This window comes from Nilaparvata lugens, chromosome 13, assembly GCF_014356525.2.
Source record: "Nilaparvata lugens isolate BPH chromosome 13, ASM1435652v1, whole genome shotgun sequence".
NCBI lineage: Eukaryota > Metazoa > Arthropoda > Insecta > Hemiptera > Delphacidae > Nilaparvata > Nilaparvata lugens.
This window is the reverse complement of record NC_052516.1, coordinates 1,102,528-1,121,836: the sequence shown is the minus strand read 5'-3', so window position 1 is coordinate 1,121,836 and position 19,309 is coordinate 1,102,528. Positions and strand designations below refer to the sequence as shown.

Here is a 19,309-nt window from a genome sequence, read left to right as displayed (position 1 = left end):
TTTCTTTCTATATAATAATTGTTATTGTTTCAAGTGAACATTATAAACAATAAGATTCAATACAATACAAAATAAATTTTACACGAAATTGTTCCATTCTATATAATAATTGTTATTGTTTAAAGTGAACATTATAAACAATAAGATTCAATACAATACAAAATAAATTGTACACAAAATTGTTTCATTCTATGTAATAATTGTTATTGTTTAAAGTGAACATTATAAACAATGAGATTCAATACAATACAAAATAAATTGTACACAAAATTGTTTCATTCTATGTAATAATTGTTATTGTTTCAAGTAAACATTATAAACAATGAGATTCAATACAATCCAAAATAAATTTTACACAAAATTGTTTCATTCTATAATAATAATTGTTATTGTTTAAAGTGAACATTATAAACAATGAGATTCAATACAATCCAAAATAATTTTACACAAAATTGTTTCTTTCTATATAATAATTGTTATTGTTTCAAGTGAACATTATAAACAATAAGATTCAATACAATACAAAATAAATTGTACACAAAATTGTTTCATTCTATAATAATAATTGTTATTGTGTCAAGTAAACACTATAAACGATAAGATTCAATACAATCCAAAATAAATTTTACACGAAATTGTTCCATTCTATATAATAATTGTTATTGTTTCAAGTGAACATTATACACAATAAGATTCAATACAATCCAAAATAAATTTTACACAAAATTGTTTCATTCTATAATAATAATTATTATTGTTTCAAGTAAACATTATAAACAATGAGATTCAATACAATACAAAATAAATTGTACACAAAATTGTTTCTTTCTATATAATAATTGTTATTGTTTCAAGTAAACATTATAAACAATAAGATTCAATACAATCCAAAATAAATTTCACACAAAATTGTTTCATTCTATATAATATAACAGTAGGCCTATCAGTAGACCAGCTACTTCACTGTACAAAATACATGAATATAAAGAAAATAAATAAAAAGAAAAAAAGAGATAAAAAATACATGAAATTTAAAATTTTCTAAAACAGATTCTTCTACGTAGGTATCTTATTTGAAGACATGATGCAATTTAAAAATTGATTTTGGCAAGAAGTAGAGGTTCAGGTATTTTCATTCTCCAGCTCTGGGGTCAGAAGAACGTGCGGGGTCTTATCTGTAAAATAAATTATCAAAATTAATTATTATTTAAGTAAAATTCCAATTGAATTTATTTGCCGTTAGAAATTTTTATACAAAAATTGAAACAACTTGAGATACTAGTTACGATTGCTACACCATCATCAATCTCTATGAAACAGAAAGCTTAGACATCGAGCAGCAAAATACTAGTAGTTCTGTGAACAGTAGACCTCACGCAGTATTCTCATCCACAAGTACCTGATTGAAACTATAGACCTTATGGAAATACAGCAATAGACTGGCTTCTCCATACATCTGTGTAATCACTTGTCAGCTGATTCATGATGAATAATTCTATAGTCTGATTTTTACTCTAATATTTGGCGTATGAAGGAGGCTCCTTTTTCGTTTAATATTATCCTTGAAATGCAAAATTTCCAAAAACCTTGTATATACGTCGACGCGCAATTAAAAATGGAACATACCTGTCAAATTTCATGAAAATCTATTACCGCGTTTCGCCGTAAATGCGCAACATATAAACATTTAAACAAGAGAAATGTCAAATCGTTGACTAGAATCTTAGACCTCACTTCGCTCGGTCAATAAAGAGGGTGGATGGAGCCTACGATTGGCCATTAGCTGTTGACCAATGGAAGTTGAGCTCCACTGTCATTGGTCGAGACTAGACAAGCCCAAGTATTCAACTTGAGCCGTGGGCGGTTCTGGTCTCGTCCAATGACAATAGAGCCTAACCACCATTGGTCAAAAGCTAGTGGCCAATCATGGAGCTCCATCCACACTATTATACTCGGCTGCTCAATGTTTGAGCTTTCATTTTAGTAGAGATTGATAATGTTGTAACAACCGGAACTAAAATTATCTTAATAAATTATTGGTCTTGACAATATCAAGTATAGTTTCCATTCACAATGGAAATATCAATAAACTCACTCTGCACTAATTACATATCTTTAATTTGAAAATCTTCATAGAATGATTAGCATAGGATTCGTGTATTATAATGGAATAAACCATATTTATAACAAGAGATTGGAATAGGACTAGACAGAAATATCCATTAACAAAAAGAAAATGAGCTCTTGATTCATACTTTTTGCAGTTTGAGTGCCTGTAATTTTCGAATGTTGGCTATCTATATTTTATAAATATATATAGATACTCTACCTTAGATATAATTTTAAGTCCATTCATCCATATAAAAATCCATTCCATTTCCTTCCGTGATTCAGAACAGAAGAATTTTTCATTTCCCTTAAACTTTGCCTGAAAAAAGGATAAACGTTCAAAGTTCACAATCAAGTTATCTCTTTAAAAGTGCTAAGAAATTCCATGTTTTTCATCATAATTAGTAAATATAATGTTTACTAGTAACTAACATGAATAGTAGATTATGTTCTTCATCGTGCACCATATCAAATTATTACTGTTATTGTAGTTCTAGTTTCTAGTGAGAAGTATACCAATTAGAAACATGATCAATAGGGCGAGATTTAGTTTTAGTCGACTGTAGAAATATTCAACATTTTCGAATCCTCAATTCAGTTATTTCAAGGTGTAGAAACATAATCCAGATACTTGGAGAATTATGTACTCAAGTAAAATGAGAAATCAGCTCCACATGCATTGTACAACTAACAACATCTTTTTCATTTCACCTTGGAGAAATAGAATGGATTTTTCCATCATGGAAAAACATATCTGCCAAACTCATGAAAATCATATTTTAGCTTGCCGGTCTCTCTCACTGTTATGGTGCGTGGAAATTCAGTTACCAGCTTAATTATATTCCCTATTCAATTCATTCTCTTGGAATAATCTGGAAAAAATGGTTCACTCACTGGTCAAGTGATTGGTGATCTCAACCATTATTTCCTCGAAATGATCTACAAGAATTTACTTACTTGTTAGTTAATTTGAATCAACAAAGCTAAATTGGACAGGTGAAGGAAACCTAACCTTTTTTGAATCGTGTCATCACCCAAATATGGAAGGGTTTCTACACCTTTTCCAATTTTATTTGCGAAAGTATCAAGTTAATTTGAGAAAGTATCAATTGTATTTGAGAATAGTCACTTGTAATTGAGAGAATGTCAGATGTAAATGAGAATAGTCAATAATTGTATTTGGGAAGTCATCACATGTAATTGAGAGTAGTGAATTGTATTTGAGAAATCGTCAAATGTAAATGAGAAGATATCAATTGAAAATGAGAAATTTTTTCAATTGACATGTCGTGGCTCTTCTGTAGCATACAGTACAGGTTTGATTTGAGCAGGAAGGATACTGTACTACGTACACAGTATTCAAATTACTACCATAGGCTTTGCATGGGGGCAAATTATTATTTTCAATGGTGAAATTATTTTCCCTGTACTGTTTACGAATGATTAAAGAGTATCATTTCTATGTAGGCTATGTATTGGCAACACGACTTTGGTCTCCAAACATTTTGTGAAATATTGCACTTGATGAAGATCAAATTCTCTATGTTCAAGGCGCAATTGAACTTTATCATCAATCAATTGAATCTATTGATCAAGCAATTCGGCAATTCTTCAATGGATTTTGGGACTTGAAAATAATTTTTTATTTTAAAACTAAACGTTTTATTGGAATATTAAATATATTATCATATTATTTTTTAGGGGTACAGTTATGAAAAATATAGTTTTCCTACAGATACCCTGAAAAGTGACTGATTGCAGGCATTTCTGCACTGATTGCAGGCCACAAAGAATCACTTTTCCGCACTAGTGCGCAAAGTGAGTACTTCGCGTACTCCAGATTTGCAGCATGACAACGCAAAATAGTTAGTAGGTTATTATGGAGCACCAGTGCAGCAAAATCAAAATAAAGTTGGTAACTGTGACTGTGGGTCTAGCACGTTATAAGAGTCTTGAGGTGGTGGACAACAGTGGATGACAGCCCCCCCCCCCCGCCATTCAAACACACAACATACTACATTCTATTTAAAATAAATTAAGGTTTTTATTAATAACAGCATCACAAACACAAACATTTGATAGATTTCAGGCAATTTCACCCATAATTACCCACTTTTCATATTCAATGGTAACTGTAGGAAAAATTTAATGTGAAATACGTGCGCAAAGTTCCTTTGCTGCACTCACCAAACCATTCCGCCGTCGCCTACGGCTCAGGCGTAAACGTTTCTTTCGATGCAGCAAACTGTCACTTTGCGCACTAGTTGCACAAATAACTATACTGGAAGCACTGGCTTTTTAAAATCATTCCCCAATTACAACTGACAACTTCTCGATTTCAAATCGTATGTTCTCAAATTGAAATGATACTTTCCCAAATAAAATTCACTATTCTCAACTACAAGTGATGACTTCTCAAATACAATTGACTATTCTCATTTACATCTGACATTCTACCAAATACAAATGACTATTCTCAATTGCAATTGATACTTTCTCAAATACAGTTGGAAAAGGTGTAGATGAATATTGTGTCCACCTAAATATGGAAGAAAAATAGCCCAATTGCCCTAGTATTTTATCTATTTATGTTTTCACATCAGTGTTGTTTGTTAGATAAATGTATGAATTTAGTTGAATTTACTCACTGGTCGAGTGATCTCTTGCCGATGGTCTTGAGCCACTGTCGGTTGGCAATGACTTGGTCCTCGGACTGGCGCATGCGTCGTCGAGCTATCTCCAGCAACAGCCTCTGACGCAGCACGTCCAGTGGGTTGACGATGGACAGCGAAGGCCCGTTGGTGCGTTTCAGTCTCCGAACGCCTGTCATGTCCTATAAAAATCAATTTCTATTAGAAAAAATTATCAAGAAAATATAGAGGGATCGGAAAAAATATATACACTGATTGACAAAGAACTGACACTGAATGAAGTTACATATAGCTTTCAATCTCACTTGGTATTGTAGTTCAATTTTTACATTCGATTGTACAGTAGAACCCGGACCCCCCTAACTACTCGAAAGTCCGGATCGAATTTTGGAGAAAATGTAATGCAAATAAGGACGTAGAAATTTTTTTAACAATCACTTGTCAAAACTATGTTTTATTTAGTTTTGTGAGGTTTGAAAATTATCTTCAATCGATTGTGATAGAAGCTATGGGTTCTGAATAAGACTTGAGATTTATCTACTATCCCCTTTTCCCCGATTAACCTGGATTTTCGTTAGTTAGCTTTCGTAGTTACCGGGCTCTAGTCTTAGTTAGTTTGGATTATCGAGACTATATATTAAGTACATATGTATATGTATATATGTATATATGTATATATGTATATATGTATATATGTATATATGTATATGTGTATATATGTATATATGTATATGTATTAAGTACATATTAAAACATTGAACGAGAATAGATAGTGATAATGGTTAAACCTGCAAACATTGGTGTCATGAACTCTATCAATAGAAATATAGTTACTGGAAGCACTGGATTTTTAAAATCATTTCCCAATCACAACTGACAACTTCTCGATTTCAAATCGTATGTTCTCAAATTGAAATGATACTTTCCCAAATAAAATTCACTATTCTCAACTACAAGTGAGAATCATAGAAAATCTCTAGACCTTGCTATGAGCTGCTATAGCTGCTCTCCCTGTTGTCAATATTTGCAATCTCAGAAGTTATTTGCTTAAACGAGCGAAGCGAGTTCTTATTGATTACTGGACTCGACGACTCATGGCGACGTTTGAGTGTTTGTATGTTCGACGTGTTTTTTCGATCCCTGACATCAACCAGCTTCAGATTTTCTACACATATTCATTGAACCATATTGATTGATTGAGTACTTTATTTATGTAGATTACAATATATACTGGCGTATACACTTATATACAATAGCTTACAATACAGCAAAATATTATAGATGAATTTACATAATATAGACTAAGAAAATAATTATTGAACTGTATATGATATGAGAAAGTAATTTGTAATATAATAACTATAGATGATTATATTGTTATGCATCTACATAAATTGGCGGAGCATTGGACATATCAATGTCCATTCTTCGGAAAGAATATTAAAAATATCCTCCCCACTAACTCTCTATTGTACTGTTGTAGAGGTCGTTCATCAACGGAATTGACCAAACGTGATTTTATACATTTAATTCTTGCTGAGTCCTTGCTGATGGATTATATTATATTATGAGATAGGGTATGAAGAGAGCTATTTTGTTGTATTTTCTAGTTTTGTCGTTTTGGAGAAATAGGATGTATGGATTCTTTTTTCACTTCTTTTCTTGTATGAAATGTGTTCTCTTCTCACGTCTAACTTATGTTGTCATGTGCTAGGAATGAAGATTTTGATATTTTGTGAAACTTATGACCTATGAGATGAATGAGAATAACAGTTATATATTGTGAAGTGGTTCAGAGCTGTAATAACAATGATAATGATGCATTTGGCGCTTGTCATCCTCTGGACGAATGAGAAATGATTTGATGAGAGATGGAATCTGAGAAAAGTCATAAGTGATTCTTCAGTTCTCTGTCATGTTCTGAAAAATCGAGAATTTATGGAAAATGTAGTCTGCAATTACACGCACTCATTTCGGTTCATTTTTCATTTGTCATTTTCTTGGATGAATGGCATTTCAATGAATAGTTTCAGGCCGTCAATGAGAATAATGATTATGATAATATTCGTTTCTTAGAGCTTTTGCTTAAGGAGAATTCACGAGCAAAGCTGTTAAAGTCTCATCAATTTTATGTAGAATGAATTCAAGGCGTTTCAAGATGAATGATTCAAGGGAGTCAATCAAGATAGTTATTAAGATGTATCATGTGAAGCTTCTTGGTGCTCTAGGGTGGGAAGAATTCCATGAGAAAGGCTGCTGAAATATCACCAATTTGATGTAGAATGGAGGATTTCGTTGTATACAGGATGACGTGTATCACTATACAGAGTGTATCCGAACTCCCTACCAATATTTCAAAACCTTCTAATTTCGTTTCATAAATTGTTTTTAGTTGTGATTGCTTAAAATGATTGCTTGATTGTTTTTACTTGTGATTGAAATCATTATGATGATTTCAGGAATTCGATAATAGAATTGATTGTTTCATTATGAGACAGTTTCTCAGGTCTACAGCGACTCCTCCATGCGTAGAATAGAATAGAATAGAATGACTACCTTTATTTTTCTCCTAGAGAGCGAAGTTTGGGCGCAGTCGGCCCTCTCTTACACTCAACTTTCTATTGCATACTGGGAAGCTTCCCTTGCATGACTGTAATTATTGTCATCAAAGTAAAAGTAATTACAAGTTGCAGATTTCAAAGATCAATATAACAGTACTTGAATGAGATCTCTAACCCAGGGGGTCACTAGTTTATTCTTAATTTTATTTATTTATTTGTTCATACAATTACAAATCATAATAAATACAAGGTTCCTTTAGAGACCATCTTCAAAATATTACATACTAGCAGGCAGAGATAATCGAAATAATTGAAGAGATGAACGAAATTATTGCAGAAATGAACGAAATTATAGTTTTTGTTACACTGCTAGCAGGTAACACGTGCTCTTCTGGAGTCTAATTAAAATCTTTGCAAACTGAAACTTGACAGTTCCTTCCTTTATTATATAATAGATTATATAATCAGTATTACCTGATCGTTAGCAGTCTCAGTGAGAAGATAGACCTTCGGATCGATGACGTGTTGCCAGCGTCCCCCCTCTCCCTCACGGATCCGCTCAGCCAATAGGCGGGGCAACAGGTAGGCCGCAGGTGACTGGGCGGGGTCTGGGGAAGGGCCTCCTCCAGCCCTAGGTCCTCCAGCTGGTAGCCCTGGTTGGCTGATGCTGGCCCCTCCCCTTGCAGCTGATTGGCTGCGGTCAGCAGGCAGCACATGGCCAATAGCCAGCCGAGGCTCAGCGAGAGTTTGGTGGTCGGGTGCATCTGGAACAGAGGAGAATTGGGTGAAAACTTGAGAAAATTGAGGGAGAATTCAATGAAAATTTAATGGAAAACCATGAGAATATTATTAACATATTCAAATGTAGAGGCTTGTAAAGGCTGCAAGGTTCAGGGGGAGTTTTTTGTGAAGTGCATCTGGAGAGAAAGAAATCAGGTGATAATGGTGAGGACTTGTAGAAAACGTATAAGATTTTCATAGAATACAAATATAAGCACTCTTATCTTCACAGAAATATATATACCCTTATAGCATGAATGCTCCGCCCACGACAAGCATGTCTTGTCGTGGCCAATCACAGCCTTCCTCTCGAATTGGTCAACTACCAATCATATCGCTTCATTCGTGATAGATATTCTCCTACTCCATTTTTAAGAGTTTCTTGTGCTGTAGAATGTTAATTATTATGTAAAAAACTGTTTAAATTTCATTTTTGATAAGTGATTAGTTGTTACAGCTTCAATTAGTTCCATTCATCAAAATACTCAATTCATCCATATTGAAATATAACATGATACCATATGAAATATAAACATAGTAATTCAACTTATATACTGTATTTAGAATATCAGTTGACATGAATTTTTACTCATCATGGTTTTATTAAAGTGTTTAGTGTGATGTGGACTATAACTTATAAACATTACAATGTTACATTCTATACTCTGTTGGCCTGATAAATCAAAATACTGCTAAATTAATATTCTAAACCTCACTTTTAAAAAATTCGAGCACTGAACTGCGGTTTCATGGCTTCAACAGTCACATTTCCAATTTTCAATAATGATAGTCACAAAACTGCAGTCCTTAGCTCAAATAAAAAGCAAAATCGACAATATTCAACACCGCATCCATTCATACAGCAAATCAGTCAACGGTATTGGAAAACTCTTAATGATACTAATTATTTTAATAGAAGTTGAAAATCTTTCACCTAAAAGCTTTATCCACTATAGCAGCCGAGGTGTGACTCGAAATTTGTCACGTCTGTTTAGACAACTTTATCGGCTAACTTAATCACTGGCGAAGTTCAAAAATGAAGCACACCTTCTGTTAATTGGATCAGAAAATTCGGATCGCTAAGTCACTCAACTTACTAAGTTGCGGCTAAGTCCTTTCGCGCGCCAAATAAGTCCTGGCAGGTGAAGTAAAGTCAACTTCGTTCAATGTGGTGGTAAGATTCATTTCAAATAGTCAGTATCTTTTGAATGGGAAAAATTGATGTTATTTATGAGAAATACTGACTTTCAAACTTCTAGAACACCGATTTCTATTTTGGTGAAAATCAGTTCAAATTGTCAGAATTGTTTAAAAGGGAAGCGTTGATGTTGTTTATGAGGAATGCTGTCAAAAGGAATCTAACTGTAGTACCCTTTCCAACCTCTTCTCATAAACTTATTACTTGAAATATTTGTCATAAACTTATGATGTGTTCACTACGGTAAGCCCATAGATGCGACAAAAGTTGGTTTGTTTGAATTTGGGATTTGTTCAGTTTTCGAAGAATTGATCGACTTTGAAAGAACTGAAGACTATACTATAGTGAATGAATGATGAATTATATTGTAGTTATGAGTTTAATTTTATTTATTATTGGGATGGTCTATGAAATTACTTCACGGTGGTTCAGAACCCTTCTAGAACTGTGGTTTCATTCATCATCAATGAAAGCAAAACTACAGAATGCTAGCAACAAATTCAGTGACTGAACAAAGAAATGGAGAATTCGATTGAATGAGATGAAGTCCATTCATATCAACTTCACAAACAAAAATATCAATGATCCGATTCGTATTAATCTAAATGGGAATGTAGTACCACACAGCAACACAGCAAAATACCTTGGAATGACTCTTGACGCCAAGTTGAAATGGAAAGAGCATATCAAGATGAAAAGGAGTGAGCTGGGACTCAAATACAGTAAAATCTATTGGCTGTTGGGCAGACAATCACAACTCTCATTGGACAACAAAATATTAATTTATAAACAAATTCTAAAACCTGTCTGGACGTATGGAATCAGCTTTTGGGCTGCTCTAGAACATCTAACATCAGTCAGATTCAAAGATTCGAAAACAAAGTACTGCGGAACATGGTGAATGCGCCCTGGTACATAAGGAACAGCGATTTGCACCGAGATCTACACATTCCCTATGTGACCAGTGAAATAAGACGATTGGCAGCCCATCATGAGTCACGTCTTCATCAACACGACAACACCGAAGTCATCCAACTACTAGACAGCACTGAACTCACAAGGAGGTTGAAGAGAACAAAGCCCTTCGAGTTGGTGTAGTGCTAGTGGAGTGATTAAAGTATATTGAATAAAAGTGTAGTGAAATAATTTAAAGTAGTGAAATGATAGATTGGAACTGTAGGCTTCACTGGAAGACTTTAGCAATAAAAATTAATATTTTAGGATAAGAAATGAGAGAACAAAATTAATGGTTAGTCCTAGTGACTAGTTTTAATGGAAGTAATAATAATAAAAAAAATCAATGAAATGAACTTTATTTACCAAAAGACACTACAAACAAAGAAAAATAAAAACAATAAGTTTACTTACTTATTGCATTAGCATGCATATTACAAGTTGATGTTAAATGAAGGTATATATTTATTTGTAGGTTATTAAAAAACCATCACCAGTCACCATAAATCATTGCTTAATCAACATAATGAATTAATTTATTGTTCATCTCTTCCGTCACCCACAAACAAACATAGGCCATATACCTCAAGAAATTGAATGTAACAACTCTTAGTAAAAATCTGATTCTTGAAACTTATTAGGAATGTTTGTTCAATATTAAATCACTATTTTATATATAGGACAAAGAATAAATAAAACCTTGCAGAAACAGACCTTGAGAACAGATCAAACCTGTATAGGCATCAAGAAGTCGAAAAATGGGAGTAAAACTCGTAGATTGATAGATTCAATTTTCTTTATGACCTCTTGAGATTTTCGTCAGTGTTTCCACCTTTAGTTTTGTTTCATTACACCTCAGTAAAAAAACAATATTTTTTTATTTTTCTTCATTCCTTTGACTTTCTCTCTTTATTCTACTCCTTCTCCTTCTTCTTTGTCTTCTTCTTCTTCGACTTTTTTATCACCGCATGCTTCTATCCCCCTTGGATCTGTTTGTTATGATTCAATAAGCGAACTATTCGCTTTAGCCTGTAAGTAACTACTGATTGTATTTTATATACGTGAATATCATATTTTCGAGAAGTTGTTCAAACCAGTGTTAATAAACTTTAATATCATGCTTCCGTTTTATCTATCTACTTCGACTCCCGTTGGAATTTTGATAAATGTTTAATCAGTTTCTTATTCCACAAACATTTGCCACTTATAGGCTAGGCCAAAAAAGCTACTACATTAAAACAATATTCTGAATCAATATAAGTCCCGAAGTTACATCACAGTGTAGATTGAAGATGTCTTCTTGTATTATTATCTGTCGAGGAACCCTTTTCACATTATTTTCACTTCAATTCGATGAATTTGTATTACTTTTCTAAATTACAATTGGTTATTGGTTTGAGAATCCTATTCGAGACTTGACTTAATTGTTATTAGCTATTTAATAACTCATTTAACAATTCCGTATTTGCTGTTTGAATCACTATTTTGTTTGGTCTGAACCGCTAATCGGGGAGGGGCTTGTCTAGGCCAATCGCAGACGTTCACCTTGACAGGTCAAGGCTTCCACCAATAGCAGTGCTCGACCGTTATTACAAATACTGCTGCTCTTTAAAATTGTATTTCTAGTTTACCTGGGATTGATAATGGTAACAACCGAAACCGGTAACTCGTTTTTTGATGAATTTGTGGTTAGAGAACATCTTCTTATATTTTTATTCAATATCCAATAATGAAATAAAAACACACATAGCTTATATTGTCGAATTCTACAGTTTTATTTCATTACTAGCCGTCAGGCTCGCTTCGCTCGCCATATCTAGATATGGCTCCGCTCCCTAGACCCCCGACTGGAGAAATGGGATCAGCAGGCTCGCTTCGCTCGCCTGTATTTTTCATTTGGGAATGCTTCATTCCATCAGAAAGTCAAAGTACTGAGAGAACGCAGAAAAGCTGAGAAAAACACTAATTTTCGGCGTATCTTTGGCGTTATTTCGAATTCCTTCTAACACAACATCATTACACCCCAGCTGAGCTCCTGTATTAAATTTGAACATTCTCTGTAAATTTGTTCTCGATAAAGCTGAGAAAGCGCAAAAAAACGCTGGAAAAACGCAGATTTTGAGCGTATCTTTGACGTTATTTCAAATTCCTTCTAACACAACATTATTACACCCTAGCTTAGCTTCTATACTGCATTTGAACAATTTCTGTTCATTGGTTCTCGATAAATCTGAGAAGAAGCGGAAAAACGCTAATTTTGGGCGTATCTTTGACGTTATTGCCAATTCCTTCTAAAAAAACATTATTACACCCTAGCTGAGCTTATGTACTTAATTTGAACATTTTCTGTTCATTAGTTCTCGATAAAGCTGAGAAAACGCTGGAAAAACTCAGATTTTGGGCATATCTTTGGAAATTTTTCCAAATTCGTTCTTAGTGCGCCTCTAAAGGGCCAACTGAACTTACCTACCAAATTTGAACGTTTTTGGTCGGTAGATTTTTAGTTCTGCGAGTGAGTGAGTGAGTGAGTCAGTCAGTCAGTGAGTGAGTGCCCTTTCGCTTTTATAATTATAAATAGAAGATAGAAGAAGAAGATAGAACGGTTTTACAACATTGACAGTGACTCAGTCGAATTTTCATTCAGTGTTAATACAGTATTGTGATCTTTGAACTCAAAAGTTTAAACTCTCTTACAAAAGTCTGGTTATTTTAACTTTGTTTCCATTTTTCCTGGATATAATACTAAACAAATAGGCTCACTTTCTGCTCAAAATAATTGACTACAGTTTTGACAAGACGAATAAATCGCCTCTAACTTGGAACAATGGAAGTTGAAACTTTCCAACTTCTCCCCACATTTTTCTTTTCTTTCACTCTTCTTATCTCTCACTACTTCCCTCCCTTCTTCTCGTTCACCCCTTGGTTTCCCCCACCACCATCATTCTCAATCACTCCTCAAAAGTATTAAAAAACCCCTCCCACGTCAGTGTACCAACTTCAAAATGAACTTTCGTTGTACAAGTCAAGATAATAATCTCTGGCAGAACAATGTTTCATCATTTTTTCTAACTAGATTACTCACTTTTTCGAATTTACTCACTACTGCTTCCCGAATTTTCTACTTTTAGCAGTTATCAATCTTGTAAATCTTGTTACGAAACTTGCCTTGCAACATGTTACGGTAACTTGTATAAAGCTTATTTTTGCTCCCTCATTTTTGCCCTCTCTTTTCAACCTATAACGCTGATAATGACAAGACTTGTTAAAACTTTCTTCAACTATTTTCGACTCAAAACGGTAATTGTCTTATGTTGTTGAAGTTTTGTTGAATACAGCACGATACCGAGAACACTGATAAAAGAGTATTTTATTTGTATTCAGCATGTTTTTGAGCTGAAGAAATTGTGGAAACTTGCATCCACTGTCTGACTAGAAAATCTTAATAATAATTATTGTTTGGTGTTGTTGAAGTTTTGTTGAATACAGCGCGATACTGAGAGAACTGATATGGAAGTAATAATTGTGTACAGCATGTTTTTGGGTAGAATTTACGAGTTGAGCTTTTTCGTTTTGATGTTTTAGGCTCTACTCACACTCACGCGACTCAGGTCGAGAAGAGACTCGACTCTAGTCGAGAGCATGTGTTTTCAAAAGGTGCTAGTCGCGGAGACTAGAATCGACTGGTCTGAGTGTCACCATTTGGAAGCACATGCTCTCGACTAGAGTCCAGTCTCTTCTCGACCTAAGTCGCGTAAATTTGAGTCTTACAGTAGTATCTTATTATATGAGATACATATAATATTATTTATGAAAATTGATTAAGCACTGGGATGTGCTCACAACTGAAAATTTCATTTTTTATTGTATTCTTCTCCATTAATTTGCATTTAGAAGATTTAAATGTAGGCTGTATGACTTGTTTTTGGTTATCACCCTGTATAATTGGTTTTAACACGAAATTATTCAATTCTTATAATTGTATCATTTATAAGAAGCATTACTATAATATTTATTACATAGGTATATATATTTTTTTCCATTTTTACTTTCCTTGCCCTACTACCATAGGTAAGGAAAGTATTGCTTTCCAAAAAAAATTAAGGTACCCCAATTTCAAGTTTTCTATACGTTTCAAGGTCCCCTGAGTCCAAAAACATGATTTTTGGGTATTGGTCTGTGTGTGTGTATGTGTGTGTGTGTGTGTGTGTGTGTGTGTGTGTGTGTGTGTGTATGTGTGTATGTCTGTGAACACGATAACTCCATTCCTAATTAAAGAGCTCCGTAATATTCTTGAAAAAAATGGCGGATAATGACTAAAAAGCCATGTTTTTCACGGTTTTCTCGAAAACGGCTCTAACGATTTTCTTCAAATTTATACCATGGATAGCTATTTATAAGCCCTATCTACTGACATGAGTCTCATTTCTGAGAAAATTGCATTCCGTAATATTCTTGAGAAAAAAATGACAGTTACTAAAAAACCAAGTTTTTCACGATTTTCTCAAAAACGGCTCTAACGATTTTTTCAAATCTATACCCTGTATAGTTATTTATTAGCTCTATCAACTGACATGAGTCTTTTCCCTGGGGGTACTAATGGGGGTCCACCCAATCCTTGAGAAATGGACTTTGTAACCTCCTTCTCGTGCATGAGATAGGTAGGTACACGGTTTTTACTTTTTCTTCTTCCATATACCGTGGGTACGGTAGGTAGAGCAGTTTATAAAAAGAACACAGTCATAGTCAAGATATTTCATCTGTAGAACAGCTGTTTTGACGAATTTCAAAAAATATCATCGAATTTCACAATTTACATAAAGGAAAAAGTACTCTGAAAACAATTGTATATACACATAGGCTATACAGTAGTCTGATCGTAGTTGCAAATATGTTGCCGACAATCGTCATTATGTTATTCCCCTAAATTATTCTCGTTTGATAATGAGGCTTATAGTTCAATGAGCAAGGAAAGTTGTGTGAGTGTACCACACCAGATTTTTCAGTATTGCTATAGGCTACTTCGTACTGTTTGCTTTATGAACTCACAGCTAGCGCACAAGTTTAACTTTGCTGGCTGTGCCAAATCATTCATGTTTTGTAACTATTATGTAAAAATATGGCGAAATAATATAACCCTATTATATTAAGCGAGCAATCTCTGTATATGGTTATCTGGATATCTGGTTATCTAATTATATGGTTATCTGGTTATGTATGTCCAACGGATCTCGAAAACGGCTCTAACGATTTTCACGAAATTTGGAACATAGTAGCTTTATGATATGAAAATTCGATTGCACTAGGTCTCATCCCTAAGAAAAATCGCTGAAGGACATGGGAAGGATAATAATTATTCATCATTGGAAAAACAGATGAAAATTTCGTCGTCTGTCGATAACGGAAGATGTGAGTGCCTGTGTGGAAGAGAGACAGAATAATTATTTTCAGCTGTTCAACTATTTGCAATCAATCAGCTTATTTACGAGAAATATTAATCTAGAAATTTTAATCGATTTGATCAAAATAATCTGATTTGTTGACATGACATGGTATATCATTCTAAATAAGAGTATATCATAATTTTCAAAGTTAATCATTATTTTACAGTTTTAAGTGATTAGTGAGTGCTATTTTCTTATTAAATTTGTTTCGTAAACAATCTAGATTAGAACTTTTCTGCATTCAAATGTTTGGACTGGAAATTTGACCAGAATTCAAGTGTATGAAACATAACCTACTTTATGGAATATTTATGGTCTATAAATCAAAATTCGGGGAAGAAACAGTCTTGGGCTGTGCCTGCTTGTCCTTCCCCAATCATTTTTAAGAATTGTGTTCTGTTTATCAATAAATAAATAACGAGCGAAGCTCGGTGCCCCGATATCAAGCATATAATCAGTGGAATGCGCGTGTTCCTGTCGCAGAAGTCTGTACACACCTTTAAAAGAGCAAGCTGAGAGCGATAATATTAATAATATTAATAATAATGATAATAATAATAATAATAATAATAATAATAATAATAATAATAATAATAATAATATCGAGTGACCTGGCTGGCTGAGGTCTGGTGTCAGAGTTTTCAGGTCGCAACTGATCAATTTCAGGGCCTCTGACATGACCTAACGACCTCTAGCGATAATATTTATTGCCTGATTGGCCAATTAATCCATAGAATTCACAACGATTTATAATGATGTTATCCTTAGGATGAGACATAGCAGACTCTTAGCAACGCTTGAGGTCACTCTTGATGCGGATTTAGGTTGTTTGAGGTTGAGGTTGAAGTAGTTTGAGGTTGAGTTGAGGTGCTTTGTGGTCACTTGATTGAGTAGGTGGTTTCTCTGGACTCCCTACCTCAAGATTCTTCTAGTCCAGCAAAGGGTTCCTGAGTTGAGGTGAGGTAGGGCTAATTGAAGGATTGAGATTTGGGTGAACCTTCATTCAATTCATTTAACTCATTCAATTTATTGAACTCATTCAATTAACTACATTCATCCAATTCATTGAATCATCAGTCTCCATTCAGTTTAATTTGTGGATCATAACATGAGAGATGAGAATCAATAGTATTTTTCTGCCCATTAGAACAGCAATTATATAAAGCAGTAACTTTGTTTTCCGTTTTCATTTTTTATGAAATGGAGGTTCGTAAATGAAGCTGGTCAAATCAGAGGTCTCTTCAATGATAATTTCGAATTATTGTATGAAAGATACAGCTGACAATCCTATTACTATAAGCGAGCAATTTCTGTATATCTGAATATATGTTTATATTTGGTTATTTATATTTTATTCATGGTTATTTATGTACAACGGATTTTGAAAACGACTCTAACGATTTTCACGAAATTTGGAACATAGTAGGTTCATGATATAAAAATTCGATTGCACTAGGTCACATCCTTGGGAAAACTTTCTGAACGACATGAAAAGGATAATTCATCCTTGGCTGAAACAGCTGAGACTTTCGTCGTCTGTGGATAATAAAAAATCTAGTGTGGCGCACTCACACAACTTTCCTTGCCGTTATGAAAATTGATCACCTGACGCTAGTGTTCACGCGCATCTCAAGTCTACTATTCGAAGATCTGAGCCAGCTGGTGACAGGACAATAATGCTGGAGACACACGAGGTCTGCTATCTCTTCATAGTGAATGATTAAATAGAATCACCAGTTGCCAACAGTTTGCAATTGAATAATCACAATTTCTCGAATTTCGAGCTTATTTTCAAATTTAGGTGAAAATGCTACTGAACATTACTTGTAGATATTTTTATGCCTAATCTATTCCACTTGATATTTTTTGTTTAAATTGTATCTGAAGCCTGATAATTGGGAATCTAAAATCTAACTTTGCATAGATGAGGCGGAGCTCCTGAAATTTTTAGAGATATGGGACTTGTGACAGTTGATAGAGCTTATTAAATACTATTTGAGGTATAAATTTGATCAAAATCGTTGAAGTCGTTTTTGAGAAAATCGCTAAAAACCCTGTTTTTAACAACATTTTCGCCATTTTAGCCGCCATCTTGAATTGTATTCTATCGAAATTGTTACTGACGTATATAGCCAGCTGTAAACATAGACACGATCATTTAAGAGAATTGTGTTCTGTTTATCAATAAATAAAAAAACGATTAAAGCTCGGTGCCCCAATATTAATATGATGAATCACTGTAAAATCAGCATTCCATTACATGAACGTTGGTTTATGTGGGTGGCCTAGGCTAATTTGGATGTGATTCATCAGGCTATGTTTGGGTCCATATGCACCACCTAGGATTAAACGAAGAAAGATCAGCTGTTTGTTTAAACCCGGAATGAAACACATTATAATAAATCATATCGTGATCGTAGGTCAGCGTTCATGATGGGGCATATGCTTCTAAATCAAATCAAATCAACTTTTATTGTTCACATCGGCACACATCAAATAATTATAGGCTACATTGGAAAGCAGCAAAATACAAAATCAAATATTGGATCAAATCTGATCGATAACAAATGTGGATTTTTTCAAATATCGTTCCCACTATATCTCGATACCTGATTTCGTAGGGAAAGGTTGCCTTATAGTGTTGTCTTCATTCATTCATTCATAGAATAAGTACATCATCGAAATGATAGGGAGAGACAAGGATAGCATAACCAAAGTTGATCAAATACTGTCATTATAACGTGGACCTCACTATGACGTCATGAGAGACAGATGAATTTAAATTTATTTAGACGGTGGGAGTGGTATTGAAACATATAAATTACCTGAAACTAGGTCTACTTCAACATTTGACTTCTGTCAACTCAACTTTTTCAATTTATCTCATCCTTCTATCTTCATCTCTGTCATGGTTGCGCCACTCCTTATCTACCTTCTGTCTCGTTTTCCTCTTGCGTCATCTTATTTCCCTCTTTTTTCCTTAGCAGTCATCAGAACGCAGTCAAACCGTTGAAATTAGTGTTTTCCGGTCTCCTCGATATTACGCCACATTATTACTGTACTACTGAGAGGGTAGAGAGAGACAGACTTCCTACGTTTTTAATTTTGTACGTTTCAAAGTCAAAAGTGACACTTCAAGCGGAAGAAGATGGAAAGGAGGACTGTGAGTGGGAGGAGAAAGAGGAAAAAGAGGAAAAAGAGGAAAAAGAGGAGGAGGGGGCGGTGGAGAAGAGTGGGGAGAAAGAGGAATAGGAGGAGGAGGAAGAGGATGAGGAAGAGGTGGTGGTGGAGAAGAAGGAGGATGTGTGGCAGGATGTAAGAGACGAAGAGGAGTGATTGAAAGGAGGGTAAATGAATGATACTGATCTATAAAGGTGCCTACAGATATACGCGCCGCGAACATGAGCAATTCACTTTTAGTCATATAAAATTTCAAAAATTTTTTCAGCTTTTAAAACTATTCATTATTGTCTGGATTAATTCACAATTAATAACATTTATTTTAAATTTACTTATCATTGTTTGAATAAAAATATTCCATTTTAAATTATTAGCTTAAGATTTAGAAACAGTTACGGTAAGTCTCTACTCCTACTGGCGAACAAGTGTTTCACT

The 19,309-nt window shown here is 34.2% G+C and overlaps 1 protein-coding gene across 1 annotated transcript in view; it reads right to left on the bottom strand.

Moving 5' to 3' along the window:
• Positions 1-764: 764 nt before the first annotated feature.
• The window catches only part of LOC111059042, a 336,110-nt gene continuing 317,565 nt past the window's right edge, over positions 765-19,309 (bottom strand). Inside the window, 5 exon segments of the mRNA XM_039439523.1 lie at positions 765-1,175; positions 2,330-2,428; positions 4,758-4,942; positions 7,796-7,935; positions 7,938-8,085. Of these exon segments, the coding sequence (XP_039295457.1) occupies positions 2,353-2,428; positions 4,758-4,942; positions 7,796-7,935; positions 7,938-8,085 (549 nt within the window). The 3' untranslated portion in view covers positions 765-1,175; positions 2,330-2,352.